Source organism: Eriocheir sinensis, chromosome 2 (genome assembly GCF_024679095.1).
Source record: "Eriocheir sinensis breed Jianghai 21 chromosome 2, ASM2467909v1, whole genome shotgun sequence".
Taxonomy (NCBI): Eukaryota; Metazoa; Arthropoda; class Malacostraca; order Decapoda; family Varunidae; genus Eriocheir; species Eriocheir sinensis.
This window is the reverse complement of record NC_066510.1, coordinates 19417695-19439669: the sequence shown is the minus strand read 5'-3', so window position 1 is coordinate 19439669 and position 21975 is coordinate 19417695. Positions and strand designations below refer to the sequence as shown.

General features: G+C 39.3%; 3 protein-coding genes across 8 annotated transcripts in view; 2 read left to right on the top strand and 1 right to left on the bottom strand.

The window, feature by feature from the left end:
* The window catches only part of LOC127000923 (synaptotagmin-10-like), a 73880-nt gene extending 57072 nt beyond the window's left edge, over positions 1–16808 (top strand). For 2 of the 5 annotated variants that reach the window (XM_050865083.1, XM_050865074.1), the window contains exons 10-12: positions 1784–1955; positions 3333–3533; positions 4573–10929. In XM_050865083.1, coding sequence (XP_050721040.1) covers positions 1784–1955; positions 3333–3533; positions 4573–4576 — 377 coding nt within the window. In that variant the 3' untranslated portion in view covers positions 4577–10929. Of the gene's footprint in view, positions 1–1783; positions 1956–3332; positions 3538–4572; positions 10930–13692; positions 14594–16229 lie in introns of those variants that run through there. The other 3 variants (XR_007754653.1, XR_007754649.1, XM_050865093.1) reach the window with 3 other exon arrangements.
* On the bottom strand, positions 11055–20985 carry LOC127000978 (transcription factor MafK-like). 2 transcript variants are annotated; one of them, XR_007754656.1, is made up of 5 exons: positions 20838–20985; positions 17743–17821; positions 16817–16867; positions 14810–14979; positions 13121–13261 (listed from the first exon to the last, which is right to left on the bottom strand). XR_007754656.1 is itself a non-coding variant. In XM_050865155.1 (4 exons), exons 1-4 carry the CDS (start codon positions 20856–20858, stop codon positions 11959–11961), a joined length of 435 nt encoding a protein of 144 aa, XP_050721112.1. In that variant the 5' UTR covers positions 20859–20979; the 3' UTR covers positions 11055–11958. The 2 variants fall into 2 exon arrangements, 1 of the variants encoding a protein (XP_050721112.1); XM_050865155.1 differs by lacking the exons at positions 14810–14979; positions 17743–17821 and adding an exon at positions 11055–12157 and having other exon boundaries at positions 13098–13261; positions 20838–20979.
* LOC127000937 (uncharacterized) overlaps positions 20942–21975 on the top strand; it is a 27828-nt gene continuing 26794 nt past the window's right edge. Inside the window, exon 1 of the mRNA XM_050865137.1 lies at positions 20942–21078. The gene's annotated coding sequence lies outside the window, so the exon portion shown is untranslated. The remainder of the gene's footprint in view (positions 21079–21975) is intronic.

Below are 21975 nucleotides of genomic sequence, written 5' to 3'. Positions count from 1 at the left end.
GCCCCTGACATCCTCCCACACCCCTTGATACCCTCCCACAGCCCCTGACACCCTCCCACAGCCCCTGACACCCTCCCACAGCCCCTGACATCCTCCCACACCCCCTGATACCCTCCCACAGCCCCTGTCACAATCCTTGCCACCCTCCTTCCTTTCTTCCACAGTTCATGCCACCCTTCCACACAATCTCTCTCTTACCCTCCTTTGGGCTCTGCTACCTTCTTTCCATCCTTCCTCTTTCCCTGCCACTCTGTCATACTCTTTGCTACTCTCCCATAGTCCTTGCCACGCTTCACCTTGCCAGAGTCCCTGTCACTTTCCTGTGGTCTCTGGTACATTTCCTTACACCCTGCCAGGCTCCTTGCATCTCTCCCCTAGTCCTTAATTGCCATCTTTCTTCCACCCTGCTACAGCCCTTGCCGCTCTCCAGTAGACCCTGCCGCCCTTTCATGTACCTTTGCATCCTCCATCCACCCTGCCACCTTTCTACGTACGATCCATCCCACTTTCCCATAGCCACTGCCACCTTTCTATCACCCTGCCACAGCCCCTGCCAGGCTCCCATGGTCCCCGCCATTCTCACACAACACCCGGCACCACAGCGTCAGCGTCCTCCGGCCACAGTTTGCCGCGCACCTCCTCCCGTAGTCCAGCCATCCCTCTCCCCTCCCCGCGGCTCTCCTCGCCCCAGAGGCCTCTCAGGGGAGTCCACTAATTCCATTATGAGGGAAAGATTATTCACGAACCTCGCGTACCATAAGATAAAGCTTCCCCTCCTGATGCACATTCGGGTCCGCGGTGAAATAAAAAGTAGAGCACGTAACGCAAATTAATTTATAGTTCACAGCGAGTGTGACAGTTAACTCTGTTAATTGAACAATTATCAAAGTGGGGCAGCATTCAAATTGATCTATTAATGTGATGGTTTACATATATATTCAATAAGTCTATATTTGATACACACACACACACACACACACACACACACACACACACACACACACACACACAAATATATAGATATATATATATATATATATATATATACATATATATATATATATATATATATATATATATATATGTATATATATATATATATATATATATATATATATATATATATATATATATATATATATATATATATATATATATATATATATATATATATATATATATATATATATATATATATATATATATATATATATATATTTATATATTTATTTATCTCTCTTCACATAAATATTTCCTTCGCAAGCAAAAATGTTATTAGTTTCCCAGGGAAAAAACCCTCTTTTAGATTTGTGGGCTGCGCCGAGCATCTTTTCCTTTTTTCTTTATCATCGTTAATTAATGATAAGAGTCTCGTTAATTAAAGCCTGCCGCTGGCGATCTGCACGCATCATGACGTTAATTTAGCATCGGCCTCGTGTTGGCCAAGGTTACGATTTCACGGCTGCCTGCCCGGGGCGCCGCGCGGCGCATTTCATCCTGGGGAGTAATTGTGTCGCCTGGCCCGCGGCCTTACCCTCCTATCTGTGAATGTTGGCCAAGCCCTTTGGCTGTGATTATTATTATTATTATTATTATTATTATTATTATTATTATTATTATTATTATTATTATTATTATTATTATTATTATTATTATTATTAATAGTAGTAGCAGTAGTAGTACCGCCCAGCACATCTCCTTTTTCAAGCAACATACACATTTCATTCCATAATTCCAAGGTCTTAGCGTCTTCTGACTCCTTCCCCCCCGTGCCCGTCCGCAGACCCGTACGTGAAGGTGTGTCTGCTATGCCAGGGGCGGCGTATCAAGAAGAAGAAGACCACGGTGAAGAAGTCGACACTCAACCCCGTGTACAACGAGGCGCTGGTCTTCGACATCCCCAACGAGAACATCGAGGACGTGACGTTGTTGGTGAAGGTGGTGGACTACGACAGGTGAGAGATAGATAGATAGATAGATAAATAGATAGATCGACAGACAGAGAGAGGGGATTACCTGCTGGACACATGTTTTTTTTTTTTTTTTACCGTTCAAGGGCGAAACCTCAGTCAGCGCACCAGACACAGTGCCTCGAGACGCCTGAATTGTAACAGACGCCTCAGTCACGTGTTCGTCCCTCAGCTGTGGCCAGGACGGAGTAAAAAGCCTCGGAACATGTCCAAGGTTATGTTTACGTCGGGTCGCCACTCTTAACCTCGATTTGAGAGGCTGTGTAGTAGGTGAAGACGAGACTTACGTTCTCAAGGGACATGACTGACAGCAGGATTCCTCTCACCACACATTAACTTCCCCCCAAAAAATATTTAGAGTATAAACCAAAAAGGAGGTGAAACGTACGAGTGAATTAATAACTGAAGAGCTAAATCTTTTCAAAACACAGAAGTATAGATGGGAGGAGATCTTTGGTTCGTTAATAACACACCCAGATAAGGAGACGCCATGACACACAAATATCAGTTAGAGTAAGGAGGACACAGTTAATGAATGACTATATGTAAAAGGCTGAGTTATACTGATTAGGCTCATTTTAGCTCAGTTTGAGATTCTTCGTGGTGCAAGACCGACTCACACCAGACAAACGGAGACTAATTCTTGTTCGCACTCCATCCATTAGACGGTCTACAAACTTAACGAGAACATGGCCCTTCCCAGACCTTGTCACTCCGCCTCTTCACTTTTTCCTTCCGCGGCGTCCCGAGGCGAGAGGGTACGAAGGCTGCCGGTGGTGTCGTACCCCCGCCGAATAAAGGAAAAGGGAGCGTGTTACAATGACTGAACAAGAGAGAGAGAGAGAGAGAGAGAGAGAGAGAGAGAGAGAGAGAGAGAGAGAGAGAGTGTAAATAAAACTTCAATTTAATTAGTCGCTCTCGCTGTAGTTCCTCCCCTTCGATGTCTTCTGTCAGGCACTTCTTTGCGTCCAAGAGACAAGCGGAAGCTACTCATTAACTTGACTCTAAATTTAACTCGACGTAACAACTTTTATTGCCCGCTCGCCTGCCTGACAGTGTTGCGCTCGTTTGGAACGACGAATGAATATATCTAACAGCAATGATTTTCTTTCTCTCTCTAACCATCTGTCTGTCTCTTTTCGTAACACCATCTCAATGACCTTCCCTGACCACCAAACAAAGGACGCGTTCACAGTTTACATCCTCTACGTCACACATGCTGCTCAGAATATTTGATAGCAATGTTCTTTCTTCATCTTTCTATCCATCTATCTCTCTATCTAATCCTTACACTAACTCCATAACCTCCCCTGACGACCAACAAAGCACGCATTCACACCTCACACCCTTCGCGTCACACAGGCTGGGGGCCAACGAGCTGCTGGGCGTGGTGGTCATCGGCCCGCAGGTGATCGGGCCGGGCCGTGACCACTGGCTGGAGATGCTGGAGTGCCCGCGACGCCCCGTGACCCAGTGGTACCCCCTGACCGAGAGTGTCCCGCTGAACCTGATCACCTCACCAACACGTGCCCTGCCCCCCTCACTCTCCTGCTTCAGTTCCACGTAAGTTCAGAAGGAGGGATAGACAGACAGACAGAGAGAGAGAGAGAGAGAGAGAGAGAGAGAGAGAGAGAGAGAGAGAGAGAAATGGATATAGATAGACAGACAGACACATATTAGAAACCATAGTGCAATAGGGAAACTAAAGAATAAAAATGTGTTTAAGGAAATTGATCGGTTGAACTTAACGAGATTATAGACAGTCCTTTACACTTTTCCAAGATCCCTGAAGTAGCCTGGTACAACTCCCTTTCTTGCCGTCGGTACTGTAGTTACTCCACTTTTATTTTCATGTCATATACCTGAACTGGGCGAAAAGAAAAACACTCTTTATATACTATCCTGCTAAGATTATGTTATGTACAATTCGCTAGCCTCCCGCTAAATGCTTGGATGGAGTCAAAATAGCAATGATCTTTCTTGCTGTCATAATCAGTGTTAGACGATATATTAATTATTTCCAGTTTTTCAAAAGCTGTAAATTTCATAGTGACATTAAGATAGCTGCGGGCATGCAATTTTCACTTGTTTTCATATTCCACTTATAAGTTTTTTTTCCTCTAATAAAATAATAAGTGTATGTAGTAGTATTAGCTGCAGAATATAAGTGAAACACCAGGCTGGCTGCGGCAGTGATTTTATCAAGTTATAGAGGAAGGCTGAGAGACGTAGTTATCTATTAGGATTTCTATATCAGCACCTATCCGAAGTGACATGTTGAGGCTGTAGAGTGTAGACGATCACAGGGAGACTGCCGGCCAGCCTCTTCTGTAAACCAATGTCCTTCAAGCCTCTCCTGCAGTGACCCTGTTTGGTTTGGCGCTTTACCCTCACGATCGATTTGCTAAGCTATTGACAGTACAAATATGAACTGTGCCTCCCGCTTTCTGGTATCCAGTGACATAGGGCCTATTAGCGGATGAGTGGCAATAGTCTCGCGACCCAGCATTGGGCGCGTCATATATATACTTTGAAAAAACGCTGCCCTAAACCAAACCACCCAGCGCTGTCACTGGTCATTACACTTTTTTTCATTTTTCAGGTGAAGTGGAGGCTGCGGGATTCCTTCGGCTCAAGCCTGACGAGACTGTCCACCCGTGACGCCAGGGGGACCAGATAGCTCCTGATGACGTTCTCTGTTATAGTGCCGGGACGCACGGCACGCACAGCTGCTTGTAGCGAGCTTTCTAGGAGCTCTGAAGTTTTCATAAACGCTCTGAAGCTCTCACAACTACGAAGCTCTCATAACCCCGATCAAGCTCCCACAACCCCTATCAAGCCCTCGTAATAGTGTGTGTTCTCTCATCCCCCAAGCCCACAGCTCATTGTCACTCTACCGATAGTCTTCACTTGCTCATATTTCCCCATTGTACAGTACTCCCAACCACTTTCATAGACTCACATCCACCCCCACCTCTCACAACGCCTCCCAAATCCCCATACTGTACTGTGGCCCAATACGCTTCATCCTATTTCAGACCGTGTCATTCTCTCGCAGAGTAAGTACCAGGTTTTCTTACGTCAGTTGAAATATGTTTTCATGGCTGTGAAGGCTGAAGGAAATGCCTGAATTAAAGAGAGAGAGAGAGAGAGAGAGAGAGAGAGAGAGAGAGAGAGAGAGAGAGAGAGAGAGAGAGTATATTACTACTGTGTTGTTAACCTATGTATATATGTATCCATAAATCATAAACTATCATGCTGCTGACCGGCTCTCCACCACTACAGACAGTCTCCCTTTCAATCTTGTATGGCCTTAATCTTTCTCTTCGTAATCGTTGGGAGCCGCCTTTTTTACGTGGTAGTTTTAGGTGCTTTGTTTCTGTGTGTTCTTGGAGCCACTCGTGAACTTTTATACGGTAGCCTACCTAGTATTGGTGTTGTATTATCAGCTAACCAAAAGAGAGAAACAAAACAAACTTACGAACTGCGTTAAGAACTTAGGGAGAATCATGACTATTTTGCTATGCTCCCTCAAGTTCTGAAGCAAAAAAATATATCGATAAAAGTTATATGCTATACTTGGCGCAGCAGCCATGTCAGTGTTTTGGAAAACACTGCGGCCTACATTAGCCAGATGTATTTAATGTGCTGCGCCTTCAATAGTTAGACTTATTTAATGTGTTGTGTCGTGAGTTACAAATGTTGTAGCTAGCGAGAGAGATGGGTATCCCGTTATAAGTTCACCAAAAGAGGGAATCACGTGAGTCCGCGCCTGAAGCACGAATATTAAACGAGTGACGTAACTGATCCATCAAAGTGAGCAGGACGAGGGGAAAGATCTTACGGTTGGGCAGAGACGTTTGCAGTTTTCATTCTTTGGTGCTGGTGTGTCGACGTTCTGTCATTTAAAAGTACAAGGTAACCACTGTCTTACTGAACGGCGTCAACAGGTAAGAATAATCTGGTAATTCAGTCCTTTTCAGGCTCCGAGTATGAGAATCAGCCCTCACCCGGACAAGTGAGACTCGTTACTGTATTTTGTTTTAGTGGATAACTCACACGTTTGACTTACCAATACCTGCTGGCCTCTCAGTCCTTTTGTCCTGTCAGGAATTTGCTCATCTCGCTCAACGCTATGCACTTTAAAAAATTACAAGTGATACCAGTGGGGTAATGGACGGCCCTAGTGGTATTTAGAGTGGGCGTGTGATGATAGAATAACTGTTTGCGGTAATGATCATTCAGGTGGGAGAATAACGACACCAGGTGAAGCAGACACCGGGTTGCCTGTTCAGCTGCTCACTGACACGCGTTGTAACGAGCATGAACTTGAGACAGCTGAGTATGAGGCAGTGGTCAGACACTCACACGATCGGCGCGGAAACAGCTATAGGGTGACATGTGAGATGGTGTGAAGAAATGTAATGATGGCTTTATAATATTAAGTGCTCCTAAGTACTTGAATGTCTGATCACTGGCTCACATTCACCCAAGGAGTCGAGATTCGTTCACCAGCATGTATTTCAAAGCAAGGTTCGAGCTTTAAGACCAGCAGCTTCGTTTAGTTAAATTCCGTTTTAGTTTTCGACGGAAGGAATAATATTTCGCAACTTTGAAAATAGAAATCGAATAAGCAAACATCAGCAGAACCCCTGAAACACGTCTTAGAAACAAATGCAGAGGGTAAAAAATTGATAAACATAATATTCCGCATCCCCGAATCGACTCGCCTAGCGCTCGTCACTTCCTCTCCAGCAGGTGTTCTCTCAGCCCCTCGCTTCTTCAGGTCAGTAGGTTACTATTATTTTGGTGGCGATAGGTTGCATGGGATTATGTTGTTTATGCCAACGAGGCTTGCCCGGCACACCAGGTAGAGGACGGGAACAGCCATGACGCTCTGCCAAGGTATTCATTCGTACAAGGCCTTGCTTCCACTGACGTCACGTGCACATTCCTCGTGTTACTACATTAACTGAGCCCGTATTCTCAGACGCTTCCAGCTCTCAGTATTTATTTCAAAAGGCTACAACGGAGATTAGTCGGATTTTCATCAGTTTATCGTTCATAAAAACATAAGAACGTAGGAGTCTGCAAGAGGCCGGTAGGCATGTACGAGGCAGCTCCTGTGAACCTAAGATCCTGTGAATCTAACCGCACCTAATACCACTGTCCATGAATTTATCTAATCTATTTTTTAATGTGACATTTGTATTGGCACTCACCACATGACTGCTCAGCCTGTTCCACTCATCTACCACTCTGTTAGTAAACCAATTTTTGCCTATGTCCTTGTTCAATCTGAATTTATCGTTTAAACCCATTACTACGTGTCCTACCCGGTTCTGTTACCAACAGAACCTTATGAATATCCCCCTTTTTAAAGCCCTTCATCCATTTATAAACCTCTATCAAGTCACCTTGCACCCTTCGCCTTTCTAGAGAATGCAAGTTTAATTGTTTTTGTTCATGGTGCAGAAGCCTTGACATACTATCACTAGGCTCATGGAACTACCCACAACCTCCACGAAAGCCGACTCTAAAGTGTGGGCGTGTAAGCCCCGAGATGTCTGAGAATATGGGCCCTGCTGGTCACCGCGTCGACACATATCTCACAGACATTGTAGCTTTTCCTTACACGAACAACCTCGCAAAAGTGAAGAGAGATTGGCTTCGCTGTCCCCGTCATCTCGCAGGAGCCTTGATGTGGGTCACGGGGAAATTGTTTTAGTAAAATAGTAATCTTCCCACTTGAGATGATCTATAAAGTGGGATGAGAATTATAATCACTCGTAAATTTAGCTTAACAGCGATTTATAAAGAATGTACAATACCCCAGACATTCAGAAACACCAACAGCCAACAGAATTCAGGGCATCACATAACATCAACAAATTTAGAGGATATTTTCTTGATTACATGCTACACTAAGTAATGTGAAGGATAACTGTGGTCTCATGATACCCTCTTAATGAAACGAACAATTATGTATGGTAAATATTCTAGTTATTAAGCAACAGATCCAAGTTACACAGATTTTTCTGCTGGCAGAAATAAATGTATTTTCGGTAGTGAGTAAAATCCGTAGAGTGTAACAAATAGTAGAAATGCATAGTAATGTCAGATGTTAGAAGATGCTATTTTTGTCTGAAAGAGAACATGACTGCCTTCCACAACACTCAGCGTTTGTCTTATAATAGTGAGTGAAATGTGCACAGTGTTGCAGCTTTAGGATAATATAGAGCATAGCATCTGTCGTGTATAACTGAGGGGGTAAAACACAGTCAGCTGGTGTTCCCATCCTCATGTATTGTTGTGCCTACAAATAACTGTTCTGTCGTGCTGACTAGGCAGTGTTGTCACATAACCAGATGGGATGGACTTGTACCCTTATTAACATGTCTCATTATGTATCGTGGCAGAAGCTTAATGTTTGGTGTTACAATCTAACCTCTCCACAAGGCATTCACCATCTTCCTCTTACTCATTGATTCATGCCCATCACATATCTTTAGTGTTAGGACATCACTTCCCATTATACCAGTCAGCCTCGATATACCTATTTACAAGTCTGTAGTTATTAGGGAAGTCATGAGTGCCCTTGACATGAACAACTGCATAAGGCAACAGAATAGCACATCATCCATCTTCTTTTCTGATATACTTCAGTAGCTTCAAAATACTATGTCCTTGCCACCTCTCCATTCACAACCAGTCATCATTCACAACATGACTGGTGCTCATTTGAGATTAAAGCAAGAAGGGTTTGCCTATCAAGTAAATTTGAACTCTTTTTTTTCCTTTTGTCAGTTTAAGTGTAAAGACTATTTATTTATTTATTTATTTATTTATTTATTTTACAGCAAAGGAGGCAGCTCAAAGGCACACACACAAAAAAAATAATGAAAAAAAAGTCTGCTACTTGCTGCTCCTAAAAAGATTACAGAGTGGCCAAAAGAGAGGTCAATTCCGGGAGGAGAGGTGTCCTGATACCCTCCTCTTGAAAGAGTTCAAGTCATAGGCAGGAGGAAATACAGATGAAGGAAGATTGTTCCAGAGTTCACCAGTGTTAGGGATGAAAGAATGAAGATGCTGGTTAACTCTTGCATAAGGGGTTTGGACAGTATAGGGATGAGCATGAGTAGCAAGTCATGTGCAGCGGGGCCGCAGGAAGAGGGGAGGCATGCAGTTAGCAAGTTCAGAAGAGCAGTCAGCATGAAAATATCAAAAGAGAGGCAACATGGCTGCAGAATTTAAGAGGTAGAAGACTTTCAGTAAGAGGAGGAGAGCTGTGTGAGTGGAGCTCCCTCACACATGAGATGCATACTCCATACGAGGGCGGACAAGGCCCCTGTAAATGCATAGCAACTGTGCGGGGGAGAAGAACTGGCGGAGACAGTACAGAACGCCCAGCCTCGAGGAAGCTGATTTAGTAAGAGAAGAGATAGGAAGTTTCCAGTTGAGATTTTGAGTTAAGGATAGACCGAGGATGTTTAGTGTTGAAGGTGATAGCTGAGTGTTGTCAAAGAATAGGGGATAGTTGTTTGGAAGATTGTGTCGAGTGAATAGATGGAGAAACTGTGTTTTTGAGGCGTTGAAGGACACCATGTTCTTGCCCCAGTCAGAAATAATAGTAAGGTCTGAGGCTAAGCATTTTGTTGCATGAATGGTCTTTACTATAAGTTAATGTAAGCAATTACTTTATCAGTGTAGTACATACCTCACCAGTGTTGCATTCTCTTCTTGCTCCTATATCTCACATGTCATAATCTTATGTTATGTTATTTTTTTTTTATGGAAGATTATGTTGGAATTGTTGAAACTGATGTGTTCATTGTAATGCATTTAGATATTTATACTATTTATGCAACATTATTTGTACCTCTTCCTTTGATGATTATAGATAGCAGTACAGCGTTGAATTAAAAAGACAAAGTATACCAGTATTAAGTGCCACTGTTAGGAAAGTTATGTTAGTGGTGTTGATGAAATTTGCATAAGTAACCATGCTGTTTAATGTTATAATTGATGGTTCTATGGGAGAAATGAGAGCCAGAGTAGAGGAGTTAGGTCCAAGGCTGACAATGTGAGGTATGGAGCAGTCTTTGGTGGCAGGCCTGTTCACAGATGATAGTGCTTAAGTACCTTACTGCAGTGAAAAAAAAAAAAAAAAAACATCACCGTACTCTGCCTTAGAATCATCAAGAAACGGCTTGCACAATACTAACAGAACCCCAATTTTACCTCTTAATGGATAGTAACCTGTCGCTGTAAAATAGTGACGGCAAGACCATTTCCACGTACTGCTCGGTAAATAGCCACTCCAATACTGTAAGCTATGTATTTTACAAGGTGTATGCTAACATTCTATGGCATAAAGAAAGTGAGACATGGCTAAATATTTGGTATATTACATCAGATACTGAGTCAAAGATTGTGCTTCCCTCCCCAGGAATAATGCAGAAAACCTTATTTTTAGTAGTGTTCCTAGGAGAGATTTACTGCTGTGTGGATTCCTGATGCTATCGATGCACTCAACATAAGTAATGTTACAAGTCAAGGATTCAGCAGAATTTGGTATATGTAGTTAAATACAGACAGCTTTTGTACTCTTCAACTTTGGGACCACTGTACTACACATGCATTACTTTTTTTTTTTCACTTACATCTATTTAAAAGCTCAAATGTATTTTTAAAGTATGCACTTCCTGGTCTTTGTTAAAAACTGAGATTTATCTTACCTGGAAGTAGCATGGCATATTGGGGCTGACTATTATAATAGCACAAGCCTTCCACTCTGAAACAATGGTTATTTTTGTACTTGTTCATTTTCTGTAATTGTGGTGGATTTTTCCTATATATATCTGTGTCATGTGACAATCATGTGGTGAAACTTTGCCTTTCATTCTCCTCAGCTTATCTGGATGGTCTATGCTTTCAGAATAAAAGATTTATGAATATCTTTTGCAGGTATTTCAGCCTTTGAAGCAGGTAATCATTGAAAAGATTTCCAAAACTTTGGGTACAATTCTTTGAATCAATGGGAAACATAAAAATATATGAAGGTGGACAAATATGAAAACCACATTATAAAACATCATAATTTATTGTACAATATTTGAACTATACCAACTACTTATTGGTACATACCATTTAACTTATCATATGATAACTAATAATGCTGAAGTACATTCTTTACTGTTAATTACTAAAACAGCAAAACAGTAAACCCAAAATATTGTGGCACTTCTTCCCATGAGATTCCTCACAAGACCAGTTTGATGCTTGAACTCACTGCAACAGTAGCTAGTACTCATTTGAAAAAATATATATATCGGCTATTATACGAGTCAGCTTTGCATTTGCACTAAATCTTAACATGGCACATCTGGTACATATCAAAGTGCCTATTCAATCCTCTTTGTCATATGCAAACTCATAAGTTAGTAAAAATCCAACAAAAAATGCAACTTTCTTCAATACAACAAGCCATTAATTGTATCATTTAATAGTAAAGATGTTTCTTACATAAACATAAAATCACACATTCAATAAAATTCTTCATTGTTCTGTATGGGAGACTTGCTCCAGCACACCAACAATAAGAAGGCACAATAAAATAGCCTCATGAGTTAAAATTGGCTTCATAACCCTTAGTAAATACTGAAACCCTAGTTTTGCCTTTCACCCAGCGAGATGGCATGAGGCTCAGGAAAACACCAAATAAGCCTCATCACCCATACAATGGCCATCTCCCCTCAAGAGAAACACTAAAAATAGACTATGACAAAATATTTAGCTAAAAGCACCATTTTCTTGAGTGAAGGTTTGGCTGACTCAAAGTGTGCCCACTGGGTGAATGCAATTTCCCTGGAATGCATCATACATATAAAATGCTGTAGTGAACCTAGGAGGTCACAACGGTCTCTGTTGCCTGCTATCAACAGAATACAGATGCAGTGACCCTAACTAGCTACAGCAGCAGCTCCCGTCACAGGGACTCTAAGTCTTGAGGCAAAGGAATATTCTTTAAATTTGCAAACTTTTTTAGGGCTTCATAGTTCTGGTAGAGTCTGTCAATCTCTGATCTCATGCTCAAATTGTCATTCATCAGCTTTTCAATGTCCACCTGCTCCGTTGTGCGTTCAGACTCCAGTTCATCCTTCTGCTCAATTCTCTTTATGCGGCAACTACAGGGAAGAATTTCACATTAACGTAATGAGACAGAATTGGTAGTAAGCATTTGAAAGCTTTTATTATCTAAAAACTTTCTTGCCTTTAAACACTTTACAAGCAAGATTCTGAAGCATATCATGTAATTTTTCCATTAATTTTCCAAAGTCCAAACCCAACAAATCTGGTTCTTTTACACTTCCTCCCTCACACTCCTCCATTCCCACCACTATCACATATCCCTGATCCCTTGTAATGTCCAATTTCCATTAGAATATGAGCTACTTTCAATCCTATAGACATGACCTTACCATCTTGCTTCTCATCATAAACCTCATGTTATATCCTTACAAGAAACCATCCTTACTCAACCACCCTTACCCAACCCAAACTACCACCCTTCGTATCCTTCTAGTTTAGCCACTGGCAGTTCTTCTTGTCAGATCTCTCTCCCCCTAGTCCTTAACCATCTTCAAATTCACCACCATATCCTTACCCGTTACCCAACCCCCATCTGACCAGTGCCATATGACCATTTTTGGCACATACTTTTCCTGTAACACACTCCTCCATACCTACTACTATCACATCCCACTGAGTCTCCTTACAGAATCACTACACCTTCCCTTCCTTCGATGAATTCGTACTCTCCACTTTGCTTCCATCTTATCATAACCCACTCTCTCTACCCCCATAGTGCTGTATCATCCTTCCATATATTACCATGTCTTTTCAACACATCACTATCACTAACCTCCATCAGGACGTAGTACTACCATATGGCCTCTGATGCCTGGCACAATCTATTTCCCCCATTAACTCACTAACACTTCACAATGCAAATCATACAACACAAAGTATCAATATCTGAAGTTATTCACTGTTTAAGAATCTTTACAATTAAATTTGCACCACAAAATATTCAAGGTGTCAGTATATACTGGCTTGTGTACTCACCTGGCCGCATATCCTCTGTTCTTCAGTGTTCGTCGGCGCTGTTTCATCTTAATGATGTCCTCTCGACATAGTCCACGTAGTTTGAGTTGACGGTTCAGGTCTCTAACACTGATGCTGACAAGTTCATCATCACTGATGTCACAGGGTGGGGGGGATAGGGGTGGCTGCAGTGAAAAAAAATTCAAGTCACTTTGTATAAAAGCATCTTCACTATATACAATTTAATTATTCCTACTTGAAACAATGAGACTGCAAAATAAAGATTAACCAACTGATAACATTTGAATCGTCTTTAAGTTGAAAGTTATTAAAATTGACAAGCTCCTTCCCTTGTCGATTACAACTGATACATAAACATGCAAATATCCCTCTCAACCTGCCGAATGACTGATATAACAGCTGACCGTTTAAGGGAAGTATACATTCATTTCATGGAATCTGATGGAAGAGGCCAAAGTCAATTCAGAAAATTTATATAATGAACTTGTGGGTAGATGGTTCATTTGTGATATGTACTCAAAAGGTAATTGAAATTATATTGGACATTTATATTCTTCATTAGAAAATTTATGGTTATTAGTTTTTCTCTCACCAGATTCTGGGGTGACAACTGTGCCAATGAGGTTCATAATGGGATTACTGAGTCAACATGACATGCAAGACTGACTGAGCATGTTCTAGGCTTACAGGGCAGCATGTACACTGCTTAACATGCAAGACAGCTGGGGCTACATTCCAGCCAGTGTGTTGTGTACACTGCTTATGATGCTACACATTCACACTGAACTCTATGCCTAAATGCAAACATATACAATTCATCACTCATCACTGACTCCAACTCCTCCAGCAGCACACTGGGGTGTCAAAAAGCCTAAAATGTGACCCCTTTGAGTAATTTTAAGTGAAAAATTTTTTTTACAAACCCTCAGCCTTAAAACTGAACCTACTGACATGTAGTAAATATATCCCATGTATTTTTGTTTTGTTTTTCAAATAACCTCATACAACACACAATGAAATGAATAATTCGTATTATTAACCTCATAGTCTCAACACACACACACAAATGAAGTTTAGTTTATTTCTAAACTAAGAAACTGAATTATCTTCCCATATGCATCAGATGCATGGCCGTGGAATGTAGCACAGCAATCATGAATAAGCGCAGTGAAAATGAACCACGTAAGAGGTGCATGTGGTGTGTCATGATGGAATGGAAAAAGTAATGAAAGCATGTATGAGACATTTGGCATGGGCGGGAGTGTATTGTGGAGTGGTTGAATGAGTGGAGTCATGTGCTCTGAGATGTTTTGATCATAAGAATCAGTAAGAATGATTTTGTGAAGAGTATGAGGTCAGGACTAGAGGGTGTCAGGGGAGACCACCAGTGAATAAATATATATATATATATATATATATATATATATATATATATATATATATATATATATATATATATATATATATATATATATATATATATATATATATATATATATATATATATATATATATTTATATGAAAACAGTAAAACCACAAAAATGGGCTTAATAAGGAAAAGTTCTGAAAAGGTGAGCGAAAAAAAATTCCTTGTCTCTTTTTTGACTGGTAACTGTAAGCCCAGTACACTAACTCAGATATCATAATTCAATGCATCACTTATTGCTACATCAGGGCTCAGGGGAGCTGAGTGGTAATGAGCTGGACTCACGCTCTAAGGGTGTGTTTGACACTCGGCCACCGAGTTGCAGCCTGGGGAGAGGTAGCACTTTCCTGCACCTCCAGCAGGGCTACATGGCCTTAGTTGCTTAGCTCCTAGGATTGTTTTGACAATCCCTTTTATTTGCTATATAATCGTACAATGCTGTGAGTGCACTTTACCTAAAGAAGGCCCAAAAGAAAAAGGGAATATGTAGTATACTACACTATTCAAAAGAGAACATATGGAATATTGACTACTATAAACATTACTATTGAGGTAATATCAACAATATTTTTTTTTCAAATTTCAAGTAGTAATGCTTCTTGTTTTTAATTATTTATGTTTTTTGTCATCCATCAGTGTTTTGACTATTGACCGCCCACATATTTATGAATGCTGAGGTTTTAGCAAGTTTACAGTATTGATGTCTCATGCATATTTGGATAAACTGCAATCCAGCTTCTATTGTCAAGTGATAGACAATGAAATCTTTAAAATCTAATTTTTACAATAAGAACTTCCCACACATAATATAATGTTCTTATGTACTTACATGCACATAACATTGACCAAGCCTTCATGTTATTTCTTACTGTTTTCAATAATTTATGAACAAGAAAAAGAAAAATCAGTGAGGGTAGACTACATCTTCATACTCATACACCTTCATATACTCATTGCTCCACACATGATAAAAGCTAAAAATCATGCAAATGTAAGCATATACTTCACACCTCCTTTTTATCAAACCTTGCAATATCTAAAAAAGTTATCACCCCACAACATTTTGATACAAGTATAAAAGTGACAAGGAATAACACTTTGCAGAAAACAAATATTAAAAGATACAATATTCCATGCATCAGTAACAATGTTAATAATACCAAAAATAATAATAATAATAATAATAATAATAATAATAATAATAATAATAATAATAATAATAAAAACTAATTTAGTGCAATATATTATATACTGTTCCTAAGGCAACTTTCAACAGTCAGGTTTGGTTAGGCATACTTAGCAGTGCAAAACTTTGTTGCCTTAATAGCCTCAAGTACCATTTTTCATGATTCACATGGTCAAGAGGGTCTCGGAATGAAACTTTTTTTTTGTGTGTGTGTGTGTGTGTATTTGTTGTTAACTTCAACATCCATGAAATTTGCTGTTCATGAAGTCCATCAGAAAGTAACTATTATGTATGGCAAGGGTCGCCACGCAGTAACATTTGCAATCATTTGGGGCGTCATTTATTAATCTGAAAAACTCATTGACCCAACCGGCCGTGGGTAAGCTATTTAGATTGAGGGACTTTTACTGTATCTTTACCCCTGATTCCAGTGACCACAATGGCAATGTAAATAATTAAAAAATAATAATGATACCTATTAAATAATGGTGTAATTACTGGTGATGCCATTTCTTACAGGCATGATGGTGTAAAAAACAAATACCCATGAGACCTTTGTGAGACCCCTCTGATGAGTGTTTTGGGGATATCACATTTAAGAGAAAGCTCAAACTCCACTCCCCATCTCCTGTAGTATATAAGTAAGTCTCCTCTTAATTAGCTCTCAACATGCAGTGGAATACAGAAATGTAGAATAAACTCTTACACCTCAGGGATGGTGATGATGAAATATATATGAAAAAAAAAAATAATGTCAATCAGCAGTAACCCTGTTTTTCACAAAGACAAGCAAAATCAATTTCAACTTCATGTATCATGGAAATGTGACAAATCTGTGGAATATGGGGTTATGTATTCTTAATCCCTAATTGTCAGAGATAATAATAATGACAATAATTATAAGAATTTTGCTAATGATATACTACCATAATATCATTAATAATATTGATAATAATAATAATTCATCAAATAGTGATAATGTGCCAATGTTTATGATAATATTAATAAGAAAAACAACAGTAACAATTATTATTATTATTATTATTATTATTATTTCTCTGTGTAACAATAAATAACTTTACTCAACAAGAATGTGTTTTCCATACCCATTCTTCTCTCTGTGAAGAATGTTGATCTGAGCCTGCCAGGTGAGCGCTCTAAGGTCGGCCAACCAAACAGGGAGAAAGTTGTCACTGATACAAGAAAGGTACAACTACACCTGTCATATCTCAACTCTAAGAGGGAAAAAAGTGCATGTGTGTTTATTATAAGGTAGGTATGCATTCTTAAATTATATATTTGATTTAAACTCAATAATTTTTATTTTTCAAATAATTTCATATAAAAGCAACCAAATATAATAACCATAATTTTAGTAACTATTCCAGGGAAAAAAAGTTATGGCACTCCACATGGCATATGCCATTAGTGAATCTGAGATTGGGACTGCAAGAACTGCACTACTGTCATGAATTGACCTGTGAGGGTTATTAAGCCAAGTTCATCAAGGCTACAAACAGTATTTCTCTTCCACTTGAGTTTGAGATTAGTCTGGTTTTGGCACTGTAAAGGTTGCAACTCAACAATGCAATAAGTGTAAATATAGTACACACATCCACCTAATCCCACTGTAAAACAGGGTGGCACAAGCAGAACCCAGCTGATACTCCAAGATATACATTTTTTGAGCACTGGACCTAAGGAGTTTGGTAGGCATTAAGACCAGTTTCATTGGAACAAGAGAAAACAATGAGGTAAACTTTGGGCCATGATTGAGCTACTTGTGTCAGTATCTAAAGTTTTTTATTCATTAAACATGTATTTGAGGATAATTATATTCACTTAAAAGTTTACAAAACTGTAATCATCTGGCAGAACAATTAATCTTTGAAATACTAAGTTAATTAGAATTCATAAGAAATCAGTTTACAATTTTTATCCATGTAACACAAGACTAATTCTGCAGATGTCAAGAATTGATTTATATATTACAAAGCAGAGGGTAACACACAATAATAGTAATATCACTAACCATCACTGGTGCTGAGGGAAGCTGGGATGGTGATATGATAAACGTTTAGGTGATTTGTTATGACAGATCACTGCAGGATCTGTAATACAAGAAAACCTTTAGATCTCAACACAAGTGCTGATTATTGAGGTGCAGCCAGTCACTTTATATGAAAATAATGCATTACAGCATCAGTTGGAGGATAAATTTGTGTAATAGTTACTGGCTGCCTCCACACCAAAAGAAAAATGTTTAATTTTGTTGAGGTATAACTACAATCCAACAAATATGTGTACATACCACATATGTACATATACTATGTCTTCCCTTGAAGAATAGATTAATAAATAAATCTTGGAATATTTAACCAAATCAGCACAAACCATAAATTTACAATAGTGCACCTAAAAGCTGTGGTGAGTGGACTTGGTTAAAATGTTAGAATTTACAAGAAAGTCACTGCAAATTCCCAATGATAAAGAAATAACAACTTCCATGTTATGCATAGTCAAAACATTACAGTCCAATGATCACACCCCTAATCATTTTTTGTACTTTATAGTTACTCTGTGCATCAAAAATATCACATAATTTATGGGCTAGAGATGACTCGATAAATTTCAATAATTAATTACTTGTTAAATATGGCTTCTGATATTCACATACTTACCTATCATTGCCTGTATATCACTCATCATTCATGTTTCCATACTCTTGCCAACTTTCAATACATGCTTTGAACCCCCCCAATATAATACTGAAACTTTCTGAATACGTACGTGATGACACTCAGGGGCGTATTTTAAGACACCATCACTTCTCACATCAGCTATTTCTAAAGGTCAAAGAGGGGATCAATCTAGTTTTCATGAGTGTTTTTTAAGGTTCATGGCACAGCAGAAGGGTCACACTACCACCAGGGTCATAAAACTACCCCTGGAAAGGCCTACAGCTCCTACGAAAGCCATGTCAAATATGTGAACTTGGGCGACGAAATGTTTTACAATACGACCCTCAGCCTCTCTACAATTCTTGTGCTCCCATTTTTCCCTACCTCATTCTTCCTCTCTCTTCATACCCACATGTGCCAATCACCTGTGCCTCCACCCAGCTAGGGGTTATGTTATCTATGGCCAAAGCATGCACTCAAGCAATAGACAAAGTTGTTGGAATTGGAGATAGATAATAGGACTGCATTTGAGCTGTGTGTGTGTGCATATATACATATATATATATATATATATATATATATATATATATATATATATATATATATATATATATATATATATATATATATATTAGCTCATGATATGTTTCTACATCACATTACTTTGTTATTTGAACAGTTCTTATGTTAAAGTTCATGTATGAGACTAAATGATTCCAATCATCTACATTGTATAAACTACAAAGCATTTGTACATTTCATATTCACAATTTACCTTGATAGAAAAAAAATACAAAATTTATCAATGAAAAAGCAAAGGCCACTGGAACAATAAGCAGCTTCTATAAATTAATAACAAATCTTAGTGATCAATTTTAAACTGATAAAAGGAAGAGGATAAGTAGAAGGAAAATTGTTCAGAGCTGGGGAAAGTTGAGGAGACTGTAACTTGCAACGTGGATAATAAATGATCATTTTTTCTCCCCCCTTCATGGTCCAGTGGTCTCTTGGGAGCCTTGACCAGACAGCGTCTTCTGGTTCTGTGGTGTTGCGAGAATCTTGTTCAAGAATCTAGCACTTACAGCAGCACTGATACTTTTAGTCATCCTTAACCCACTTACAATAGGAAACTAATGCATAACTGAAGTGTAAAAGTCTTACAAGAGTGATTATATATATATATATATATATATATATATATATATATATATATATATATATATATATATATATATATATATATATATATATATATATATATAGTATATAAGTATTTCACTCTTCACAATAACTAATTTCGCTCAAGAATATTGTTTAACTTACACATTACTGTCTTCATTACTTGTCCACAAAAAAACTTCATAGTAGATCACATATCTTTCAACTGAAGAAATGCTGATGATGTTTCCTGTCTCTTATTAGGTAAAACATATACGCTGGGTATTCAATATATGCAAGTTTGAAATATGCGAATTCGCTCATTAGCGACTAACCTAAATGTGCCAAGTATTTGTTTTATGCGAGAAAAATTTGCTATTATGCGAGTAGCGGCACTGGTGCGACTGGTTGGTGAGGTATGGTGTCCGACTCGCACTAGAGGGCGGCGGGTGCAAATGTTTTCCCACACTTTCCTCCCCTATAATTAACCTTTTCCTCCCTCTGATCCTAAAGTTAATCCTCAGGTAGCTAATTATCAGCTTAAATCGTAGACTTTGGGTGTGTCTCCCCGTAAGCAATCAATGTGCTCTATTATTGTGAAACGATGCCGGAATAAATAGTTAGAGGGCTCGAAAACGGGTCGTGGAACGTAACCCCCTATAATTAATGGGATGATAGGTTCGATTTATGTGAATTCACATTATGCGAGCTTTTTGCAAAACATAACCCTCGCATATAACGAATATCTGGTGTATATCAGAATAACTCTTTCATTACAAAATTTTCTTTCAAAATGTATGACTACTAGGTTGTTCACTATATTACAGACTTACATAGGAATTATAATATTGCAGTAAGGCAATGGCTTCCATTATGTACTTGCTTCCCAAAGATACACTGAACCACTACTGCATAGCATTGATTGTAACTCAGTATGGCTCGGTAAAATGGTCCACCGCAGCGTGAAGATCACTAACCCTGGTGCCCTGTAGATTATTCATTCATTGCATAATGCTACCTTGAAGGTCAGCCCTTATCATAACACCCACCATCCCAAACAAGTACACTTATATACATGATGAGACATCAGACAGCAGATAGGCAGATAGAGGCTGGTTACTTCTGTAGACTATGGGGCCCTTTGAGGTTGCGTGTGTGAGCTGTTGGAGCGAGCGTGTCCCCCCGAGGCAGAGTGGCCATATGGTGGGGGCCTGAGTGCCCCTCGTGGACCCTGGGACGTCTTGGCACACGCACACATCAACTACCCTAGCCACGTTACCCAACTGACCTTGACGGCTCTCCTGTCCATAGCTAGGTGGCGAGTCGTGCGCGTGCTGGAGGGCCGTGGACGGGACTGGACTGCGGCGTCTACGGCGGGAGAGAAAGGTGGAGGAGGAGGCGAGGAGACGTGCTGAGTCACGAAGGTGATTGTTTACACTGTCACTCTCCCCAGGCTAGCCAACCCTCGCTGGCCCCTTCTTGCAGGTCAGCCAACCCTTCCGACGCCAGCAAGTACCGTACTTAGCAAGGTACCGTACACTTCTATACCAGCAACAAGAGCCAGCTATGTAAATTTTGTAGCATTGATAAAAGCCAGTTAGAAAGTAATAATGGTAGTAGTGTTGGCATGTAGTTCAGTGACGTGTTAGACTTTTCCCGCTAAGTTATGTGTATCAATAGACTATCATTATTATTATTTTTATTATTAGGTATTATTATTATTATTATTATTATTATTATTATTATTATTATTATTATTATTATTATTATTATTATTATTATTATTATTATTATTATTATTATTATTATTATTATTATTATTATTATTATTATTATTATTATTATTATTATTATTATTATTATTATTATTATTATTATTATTATTATTATTATCCTATTCATTTATGTGTGCGTATGCATTCAGAACTTTATAGCTCCTCCGTGGGGTGGTTAGCACGCTAAAATAACCGTCAGCTCATGTCGAAGTCGCCCCATTTTTCTTTTTTTCCGCGACTTTTTTAGAGTGGCAACTACATATGGCTACGAATTAATCAGCGGTAGCTATACGAATCAGCGGGCCAGCTGGGTTCGATTACCGGCAGTCACGCCTCTGTAGATCTGCTGTGTCCTGGGGCAATGCGTTTTTACCCACCACAGCCACAAGGGCCAATGCGACGGAGATGAGCACCGAGGTCACGCGTAGCTATATACCTCAATATTACCTTACATTTTTCATTAACCATCACCAAGGCTTTACTTCAGCTTTCTATCATATATGGTCCTCGAGATCGGCCTGCCCTAACTTTTCCTACAACTGGATTGCCACTCTGTTATACTTAATTAATCTTGTTGTTCATCTGTTATCAGTTCTATACGGCCTGCCCAAGTCCACTCATATATTTTAATCAACATTGAAATATCTTCTA

Coding starts and splice junctions, on each gene's coding strand:
- LOC127000978 (XM_050865155.1), bottom strand. CDS start 20,858: ATGGACAGGAGAGCCGTCAAG. Junction 16,868..20,837: donor TGGACAGGAGAGCCGTCAAG/GTCAGTTGGGTA, acceptor GGCCGACCTTAG/AGCGCTCACCTGGCAGGCTC. Junction 13,262..16,816: donor CTTCACAGAGAGAAGAATGG/GTATGGAAAACA, acceptor TTTTCACTGCAG/CCACCCCTATCCCCCCCACC.